The sequence below is a fragment of the Corapipo altera genome, unplaced genomic scaffold, assembly GCF_003945725.1.
Source record: "Corapipo altera isolate COAL_440 unplaced genomic scaffold, ASM394572v1 70, whole genome shotgun sequence".
In the NCBI taxonomy this organism is placed as follows: Eukaryota; Metazoa; Chordata; class Aves; order Passeriformes; family Pipridae; genus Corapipo; species Corapipo altera.
The window spans coordinates 92,414-102,337 of NW_020884911.1; the positions used below are offsets into that span (position 1 = coordinate 92,414).

General features: G+C 47.4%; 1 protein-coding gene across 4 annotated transcripts in view; it reads right to left on the reverse strand.

Annotated features, from left to right (window-relative positions):
• Positions 1 to 9,924, reverse strand: part of SLC24A3 (solute carrier family 24 member 3) — a 104,901-nt gene that overhangs the window by 20,693 nt on the left and 74,284 nt on the right. For 3 of the 4 annotated variants that reach the window (XM_027653988.1, XM_027653990.1, XM_027653989.1), the window contains 8 exons: positions 9,518 to 9,543; positions 7,804 to 7,857; positions 6,136 to 6,281; positions 3,445 to 3,605; positions 2,581 to 2,851; positions 1,701 to 1,867; positions 787 to 901; positions 399 to 511 (listed from right to left, as the gene is read on the reverse strand). In XM_027653988.1, the coding sequence (XP_027509789.1) occupies positions 399 to 511; positions 787 to 901; positions 1,701 to 1,867; positions 2,581 to 2,851; positions 3,445 to 3,605; positions 6,136 to 6,281; positions 7,804 to 7,857; positions 9,518 to 9,543 (1,053 nt within the window). The remainder of the gene's footprint in view (positions 1 to 398; positions 512 to 786; positions 902 to 1,700; positions 1,868 to 2,580; positions 2,852 to 3,444; positions 3,606 to 6,135; positions 6,282 to 7,803; positions 7,858 to 9,517; positions 9,544 to 9,924) is intronic. The other variant, XM_027653991.1, reaches the window with a different exon arrangement.

Consider the following 9,924-nt stretch of genomic DNA (forward strand, 5'->3'; position numbering starts at 1 on the left):
AAGTTTCCTTCACTTCCCAGTATGTTAACATAACACAGGAGAGCTTTACAGCTCTCATCTATCCTTTACATTTCAGCTGTGTGTTTATCCCCTCAGGCTTACTAAAAACAGGGTCATTCTTCTTATATGGAGTATGTTCAAGAGTGTGAAAATCATCCAGTGTACTCTAGTGAGCTAGCTTATTTCAGCACAGACTTCTGTCTTTAAGGAGGAAATGGAAGTACTTGTCCTCCAAAGGATGGGGATTGTTCAGTCACAATTAATTGCTACTTCTCCCAAATCACAACAGACCAAAACTATTTGTTTTTTTCAAATCCAACCCACAGAATTTTGGACCTTAATTTTCTTTTTCCTAAATAGACACGGTTTACTGAAAATAAATAAAATGTAGGACTTACGTATGATCCATAATTCACTGCCAGGGTCTGCAGAGCCCACGGAAGGCCCAGGCCAATTAAAATATCGAAAACGTTGCTTCCGATGGAGTTGGACACAGCCATATCCCCCATTCCTGCAGGAGTGGAAACCAGGTACAATCACACGTGTCTCAGAGCAGTCTTGCAGCTTTGAACCTTTTAAGCTTGTTCCACGCTGCCATTAAGAACCCGCTAGCTGCTTTAAAACAGCAACACGATTTATATCCTTCTTTGTTCTTGTTTTAAACTTCAGGCTCAGGAAAAGGGCTCTGTCTGTTTTCACATGCAGGAGCCACCCGTGCCACCCAAAGAGAAAGAGAACACAAGGCAACACTTCCCCAGCAGTAAGACATCCCTGTGCTGAACCCACCTTGCCGTGCCACGATGAGGCTTGCCATGCAGTCTGGCACACTGGTTCCAGCTGCCAAGAACGTAATGCCCATGATCACATCTGGAATTCCCAGGGTGTACCCGATGATTGTCACCTAAGGAGAGGAAATAAACTGTCAAGCTGTTCACAAGAACTGACATCCAAGACCAGCTTGGCCCAAATCTGCAATATGCTGTGAGACAAGAGTGTATCTCAGTACAAACTCACACTTCCTTTAAAGAGAAGCAGTGACAGGGTTTTTTGGTATATTCATCAACTGGCAGAGGATAGCACTCACCTGCTACATAACCTCTTTGGTTAGTTGCTTCATACATTTCACCCACAATTTTCCTGAAACTAACCTGGAAAAGAGACTCCATGGTGGCCCAGTACCCTGTGCAACCACCTGCTGATCCTGGATGAAGTTTGCAGACATTATTATTTACAAACACTAGCTAAGCAGACACTGAAACTGCCCCGTGGTTCATTCTACTATGAAAATGCTATATGCAGTGACTGCAAACAAATCCTATTAGCAGACAGAAGATACCTTTAATTTCCTCTTCCCTTTGCTAAGCAGTCTATGTTGAATTAGCATTCTTCAAATTGATTAATATTTTTAAATTTTGGGTGCCTTTGTCTAATGACACCCATTTCCTAATTTCCAGATTTAATCACTCCTTTCAGCTCCCTACACCAGACTCCAAGCAATGTGAACCACGTGTCAGAAGCTGCACAGTGACTCTGTGTTTTCTTCTCTGAGTGGGGACAGGTCCAGCAGAAATGGAAGCAGACATAAGGTTTCTCATCAGAAAACTCAGGTGTGTAGAACTTCTTGTACACTCCTCTAGGCTGACAAAACCCATTACTGTTTCTTCTCCCAGACAGTGGTTCCTGGTGTAGTTGGTACGTACCATCCACACCATCATGTAAGAAAAAGCTGCAATCCAGAGGGTAGAAGAAGCAAAGGTAACCATGAACCATTTTTCCAAGTGGGGTTTGTTACAGTTGGGCACTGTGAAGTACAGGACAAAACTCAAAGGCCATGTGAAGACCCACTTCAATATTTCTATCTTTCCACCTGTAAAACAACAACAACAACAAAGGGAAACAATCACAATTCTAGTCTGCTGTATTCCCAGAGGTTATTATTTTGTTAATATGTCCAAGGAAGATGGCAGGGAGCTCTCAGCCTAACTGCTAACCAAACAGACAATGACAAGCCATCTCTCGTTCAGAGGACCACGGTGTGATGGCAGATGGAGATGCACTGGAGTGTGAAGTCACTGCCTGAGAGTTTAAGCAGTGGGTCAGAGCACGTGTGCTCCTCCCTAGGAGGAAGCAAAGGGGCTGGCACTACACTGTCCCACTGAGGGAAGAGTCAACCTCCCTTCCCAGCAAAGGTAGGTCCTGACCTGCACTCAGGTACCTTGACAGCAGCCCCACCATCCTCAGTTTCCTCCACAGTCAGCAGAGATCCATAGCTCCAGAGGGTGAGCCACGTTTTGGGGGCAGGAACCACCCTGTGGAGACTGCTCTGTCTCCTCTCTGACTGCAACAGCAGCACAGGGCCAACACAAGAGCTGCAGCAGAGCTGTGCCCAGCCCCAGGAGTCTGCACCCTGAGAGGTTCCTGCTGCTTCCCAGTTCCTCTTCTCTGTTACCTGTGGCCAGGACCCTCCCTGCAAAGTGCAGGCTGATGGGAGCTCCCAGAGACACGCGTACCTCCACGTGTGTCTGCAACGCTTTCTGGCAGTACCCAAACAAGCACCACACAAACCCAGCAGCTCCTTACTGGGGAGGTCAAAAGGCGTGTACGGCCCTTCGTGGTCGTCATCATCATCATCCTCTTCCTCCTCCTCGTCGTTCTCGTTGTTCTCGTTGTCCTCGGTCTCGGTCTCGTTCCCGGCCTCGGCCACGTCCTCGTCCCGCCGGCCGCCGTTCACGCCCCGCTCCCCGGAGTTCCCGGGGCCTGTCCCGTTCTCAACCACGTGCTTCACAGGGATTTTGATTGCCACTTCAGACTCACCATTGCTGTAAGTCCTGCTGTTGATCAGCCTCTGCCTCTGTAAACACAGCCACAAAGTCTTGCTGAAAGGTAGATTTATTTATTTTTTTTTTAAATTTGATCTTTTCAAGAGAAAGGGAGGAACAGAGAAAGAGAGACATGTAGAATTCTTTAAAAATTTGGCTTTAAAAGCAAAAGGGATGAATTTCAATTGGGTAAAACATGATGCTTGCCTGCAGACCACTAGATAAATATCACATATGCAACTTTTACAAGAGAAGAACCAGTGGCTGTGGAATTGACTCCAGGAGCACTCCGAGACTAGGGACACACTAAGTGCAGACTCAGGGGAGTGCCATATTATTAAACCAGTGCAAATGATGTTATCAGATCAATGCAGGGGGCACCCCCTGTGAGCAACAGCTACAGGTAACATAACCTTGTAACAAACTGAAACTTGCTCTGCTAAAATCTCCACGTGGACAGACAGCGAGGGATGATTTAGTAAAGTCAATGTCAGGAGGATAAAATACGGGAGAGGGCTACCAGGGATCCCGAAGAAACACAAGAGTTCCATTTCAACCCAAACACTGCTACAGGAAAAGGCAAAATCAGAAGGAGAAGGGCTGGTGAGGGAGACAGAAGACACACCTCGTTGATTAACATGCGGCTGGCCATGGAGAGCCGTGTTTTGGGAGGGAAGTGGCTGGTTATCATGATCCGGAGCCCGGCCTCGGAAAAGGAAAGCTGGTGTGGGTAGGCAGAGAGCAGCTCATCAACCATGATCACTGAGGCTTTACGGTGGAAATTTCCTGCAGCCAGGGAACAAAAAGAAACTGAGGTCTTCTTCCAGCAGTCTCTCCCTCTGGCCTATATTGGCTCTCAGAACGATAAACCCATGGGTTCCAGAAGTTCTTTGTAAGAACCATTCCTTCAGCTACCTCCACTCAAAATATGCCACCTCTGTCCTTGATGTCTGCCTTTTACACGTCCTATATCTCTGTCTTTTAATAAACTGCCAATATAAAATTGCCACTCATGCTCCTTACAGAGAACTCAATCTGCTCTGCACAGTTCATCACAGGCCCGGGTTAGGCAGCCCACTGCTTCCACAGCAGCTATCCCACCAAGGCAGAAACACAGGAAAGCTGCACTAATTCCAGTTATCCTGCACTTCCATGGGGATATTGTCCTCACCCACCACTAATTAACTGTACACAGCAGGGAAGAAATCATCCCTGTGTCCCTGTGAGGTGCCAGTGCAAACAAAAAGCAGGTTTCTGCATCCTGGCCCTGCAGCTCATGGCTGGGAAGTGCCACCACACCCAGCAGCAAGTGCATGTGCCAGGGTGGCCCATGGTGTGGGGGCAAAGGGACAAGGAGAGAGGGGCAGGTACCTTCATTGTGCTCCCCCTGGGGCATGGTGCCTGTGCCTATTGCCTCTGGGGTTCATCCCTCCTGTGCCTGGAGCTACCCCAGGCTATGAATTCTGTGCCAGGACTGGAACTTGGCAGCAGGGAAACCCAAGGCCTTACCTGACATATTTCTGCTCTGGTTTACTAAAATCAGTGCTGAACACTGGTAAATGTTTTGGGGCATTACTGCTTTTTACCATCACTGGTAGTCTTACAGAACAGTATCTCTCTGGCCTTTGTGTCACTTTTTTTTTCTGACTGTTGGACGAATCCAATCCATGGATTGGAGTAGTTAACTCCTCTGCTCCTCCGTATCAAAAAAAAAAAAAAAAGGAAAAAATAATCAAAATAGCCAGACAGTTTTTCTTTGTGAGTTTTTCCATACTATCATTTGTTGAATGGCACCTGGGGGAACTGCCCCAAACACAGAAATCCTTCTGTTTCAGTCTTTTTTTCTTTGTTCAGAAAAGGCCTCAGAAAACAAACAGTGTCTGAAACCCTCAGGGCACTCTGTTGCAGCAGGTGCTGTTTGTGACCCTGTGCCCCTGGCTGGGACAGGCAGCAGCACCACTCCTCTGTCCAGGCCTCCAGGGGCCCTCTGCCAAGGAAATACAGGAACAATCCTCAAGGAGATGAAGCAATGCTTTCCTCTTCCTTCCTCAGCCAGTTTGAGTAACCACAAGTGTCCAAACCAAAAAGTTACCAGCAGCTGAGCAGCTGTCACGAAAAGACACATTATAGGGACATTTAAACCAAATTCCACTATCAGAGCTAACCCTGAGGGCACTGAGTAAAGCTGGATGGGTAAAGCCTGAGTTTACAGTCACTGAGTTTTCCCAGTCCAGCTTTCCTGGTACAGAGTATCTTGCCAGCACAGACTGCTGTGACAGAGAACAAAAGCAGATTCCCCAAATCTGAGTGCACAGCACTCCTAGCAGCCTTCCCTCTGCAACAGGCCTCTGCCAGATCAAAGGGTTTGATTTCATGTTTAGTTGCCTACTGCATATAGACTATGCCTCTCAATCACCAATTGCAGGAAAAGACCTGGGTTTTTAAATTTACTTTTTTTGTAGACCAGCAAAACAAAAGGGGCAGCCCATCTGTAGACAGAGACCAAGACTGATTTCAACATGACAGAGCTTCTTCTTAGGTTAAATCCACGTCTCAGGAAAAGGGGAGGTGTTATTCCTGAGGACAGGTGCATATAAATCCCAAGCAGTCACTGCACACGTTTGTTGAATGTTTCAAAGACAAAAAAACCCCACTTCAAATACAGTTTAGCTTGCAAATGCAGACATTGAACTGCTGCTGCTGAGCTATGGGATGGGGAATTTTTTTTTAAGCTGAAGAAACACAATTATTTTTATATGTGATCATACTGAAGTTAAACAGGAGCAGATCTTAGCCAAAGTGAAATACTCTTAAAGTTCACTTACATGGCAAAGTTGTGCACATTCAAGACAGCACATGCAGCAAGAGCACACCACCCAGACCCACACAGAGTCCCCACCCTGCCCTCACTGGGAGAAAAGTGTGCACTGGTCTCAGCAGGGCCTCCTTCTCTGCTCAGCTGATGTCCCTTTGGAATGGAGTTAAATTTAACTGGAGATGATGTGAATGGGCAATGTCAGCGCAGAGTAACAGCACCTGCAGGAGGACTCTCAGTGGCTGTAATGGGCTCAATAATCAGGCCCTGTGCTTGAAGGAGTCCTTACAGCCAAGCACTCGTCCAGCAGCAACAATTACCCAGAAGAGGCTGGAGCTGCCTCCGCTGGCACAGGCTGTGATGGTTGGGCTCACCACACTGTGCCCCCACCCCACCTGCCCACCACTGTTCCATGGCTCACAAGACAGCAGCAGTTCACACCCTGAGAGCAGGGACAGGCTTGTAAACACTCAGAATGATGCAAGTGAGAGAGTGACTTACTGGAACAGTTACCTTTCTTTAGTAACACCACCGTGGCGTCGCAGTTGCTGTTGTCGTCCATTTCCGTGTTGCTGGCTAAGCCGTTCACCATGTTGGCAGAGTTTTTGGTCTTCCTCTCAAAGCAGTGATGTATGGTTGAGTTGTACCTGCACAGAAGAAACAAACTCAGGATGTACTTTGTGAGTTTTCCTTTCCTAGACTCGTATTCTGTGCAATGTAACTAAGGGAGGGAAGAAAACTCCTCTGGTTTTCGGGAGTATGCCAGAGCACGGCAAACTGTACACCACGCAATCTCTCTGCACCCAGAGGGCTATGAAGGATAGAAGCCATGAATCTTGAATGACATGTATGCTTATGTATTAGGTGTGATTAATATTCTGCATCATGAGTAACCACTGCTTGTCATCATCCAAGCTTACTTTTTATCACATAATCACACCTGAGTACGTGTTGTTTTACCTGGGACGACCCCCCACAGAAACACAAGGCCATATGCTCAGTTCATCTCTACTTTGGCAGGGAGGGGAACAATCCTTGTTTCTTAAGAGTACCCAGGAGCTGACACAAACATGAGCCAAGGGTCTCACCACGGTGCTCAAAGGCAGGGGTAGACCCCTGTAAACACCTGGTCAAGGTACCCAACCAGGGCAACAACCTTTCCAGCTAGATCCAAACAGGTCTGAAACATCTGTTCACACCACAGCATTGCTTTCAGGGAAAAAAACCAATATTCAGACAGTACAACTGTCTCGCTGGTCAGTTAATTGTTGTAAGGGTGAAGCTACCCACCATGTGAAAGTTTCTAATTATTAGAAGTGAGATGAATTCTGACTCGTGTTCCCGTCAGCCCAGCCTCAGTGTTTCACTGTTCTGAGAATTTTTCTGACAATATTTACTCTACTCATAATTTCAAACCAAATCTCTACTCTTACTTACTGAGACAAGACCACTGGTGTGCTTGGCAGCTGGTAGGTTTTGTTCAACGTTCCAGTTTAAATCTGGGGTTCCTTTCCACTGGCTTTTGAGAACAAGACAGGAGGAGGGGAACCAAACAGACTAGTTTTACTAGCAGGAACTTGTGTGAGAGAAGTCACACAGGTCACATGCTCAGAAAATCACTGCTGACTGTGCTGTAGTTTTATCATGGGTCTCCAGGCAAGCAGGAACTACAGCAGAGCTTCACACCCACAAAAAGCAGACTGCAATCTCACACCTGTTTATTTCTGAGTAGAGGTGCTAAAGTGAAGTCAGAAGAGGCCTGCTTTGGTGGGACTTGAAGATGGATCCAGGTCTCTGCTCTGCCACAGACTTGGCTGTTAGCCTTAGTCTGCTCACACAGGGCAAGATCCGTAAAGCACAGATAGTTAAGGTTGAAAATGACCTCCAAGATCATCAAGTCCACTGTTAATCCAGCACTGCCAAGCCCACCATTAAGCCATGTCCCTTAGTACCACATCTACATGTCTTTTAAACCCCTTCAGGGATGGTGATTCCACACTAGTGTGGGCAGCCTGATCCTGGATAACCCTTTTTGTGGAGAAATTTTCCCCAACAGCCAACGTCTGGCAGAACTGGAGGCTGTTTCTTTTCTCTGTCGTGAGGGCTGGGTGATGCAAAGGGAGCAGGGAGCCTTAGAACTTAAAAAAGCCGAGGGCACGTTTGACTTACTTCATTATAATGATGTAGATGACATACATCAGCACTAAGACTAAGGACTCCCACCTAAAAACAAGAGCAACACAAACACATCAGAGCAGGGCACGGCAGTCAGCTGCCCGAGTTCAGCCACTCCCCCACTGGCACACCACACACCTGCAGAAAGGCCTGACCCTCCTGGGCCGTCTTAACACTCCTCTATAAAAAAGGGACGCACAAAGAAATGGCTCGCACATCCATGCACGATGCCTCCCTTGTTTTGTTGACTTCTGCTCTGGTTTTACTCGGCCAAATCGGCCTGTCAGCTAAGAACAAGTGACAAAACTCGGGAGCTCAGTGAACAAATCACACACCCAAGGACCCCTGACACTCCCGTAAGGATGATAACCACGGGGGCTGTGGCCGAGGCAGGGGAGCAGTGCTGCTCTGCCTGCATGGCTAAGGCAGGGTGTGGGGCTCTGTGCATGCTAAAGCACCCTGAGCACGCAGAGACAGCCCCAACAAGGGGCAGCTGCTCCTTCACCCCCACTGCTGCTGCACGAGCACTGAGCATGCAGCAGGCACCAGTTTAAACTGCTGATTAGGTACTGACAGTTCTTTTCCTCTGCTGTTCCTGTGTCAAACTAATGAAACAATTAAATCTGTGTGAAAACAAAACATGACTTTCAGAGCTTGTTTCTAGGTAATCTTTTTCATTGGCCAAAACACTCTATTCTGCATAGTTCCCTATGGCAAACTGCTAGTCCTTCTGGAAATCACCTGTTATTAGACTCTGTATACTAAAACTCAGGGACCACTTTCTCCTTAAGGATTTTGAGACACTGCACAACCACATCAATATCTCATGCCCTGCTTCAGGTGATTCAACACTCGGCTTCCCCATTGATGTGTTTTTGTTGAAGAGCACAGTTAAGCACAACTGGGCCTCGAGTCAATTTTAGTAAATAAAACCTAAACAAACAAGCCACAAAACAAACAAACAAAAACAACAAAGAAAACCAAGCCATTGCAAGAGCGGGTGCTTGAAACCCGGCTCTGAAACGCGACACAAACCCCCGCCGAGAGCGAGGGAGGGAAAACACGGATCCCAGCGGCCTGACGCTCCCTAGTGCTTGTAATCCAAATTACAGCGGCTGGGAGTGACACCAGAGCCACCTGCACTGCCACCGCCAGCCAGCGAGGGACTGGAAACAACACCTCGAGACCAAAGAAACTGGAAGCACACTTCTAGAAGTGTCTGAAGCCCTCCTAAGCTTACCGTACCTACTGCACCACACCGATGCACAGTGATGGGGATATTAATTTTCTAATTTTTTATTTTTTTTTTAAAACTGGTCATTCAGTCTTTAATATCGCCTTAGGAACTTTCAGTTTTTAAATTATTAAAAATCCAAATAATGGAATACAATTATTTAGGACGACTTGGGTGGCCCCTTCTGGCACACCCACACCTCCCCTACTGAGCACACTGCCATCCCTGGGCGGCTGCAGGGTAAGCAGAGGGCACCGACTGCTGCTGCTGGATCAGGAACAGCCTGAACAACACTCTCCTGGCCTTTCTAGTGCAAAAAAATTAGTTTTCTAGCCCATCTTGTGCTGATGTTTCTCACACAGCAGGAAACTGCTGCCCTGCAGAACTTTCCAGCTTCCCCCTCCCTCTCCTGAGGAACCCTAATTGTGGCAGCTTTTGTGTATAACCAGAAAAAATGAAAAGGGATTCACTTACCAGGAAACTCTTTCGTCATAAATAAACTGTGGAGAAAAGGTTTAAAAACACCATGTTATACACAAATCCATAGCTGAACACAGCTCATCACCTGAGGCAGGAGACAGAGTAGAGCAACCCAGGGTTTGGGGCAAATGGCATTAAGCTGAGGTGTAGTTTGGCACTGCCCTCCTACCCTGCCTTTGAACTTCTCAACCCTCAGTTTCTCTCACCTAGTCAAGGTAGGCAGGTACTTGGAATCCTGGTGTTAACCAGGGCTATTGCAGCAGTTACAGGGAAAACAGCTGGGAGCCAAGAAGGGGCTGCACCCCTCTGACCCACTTGGCTGGTCCCACCGGGACATGGCCTCCTCCTGGGAATGCTGAGGGCAGGACCAGCTCCATGGTGAGGGCTGAGGGACGGACCAG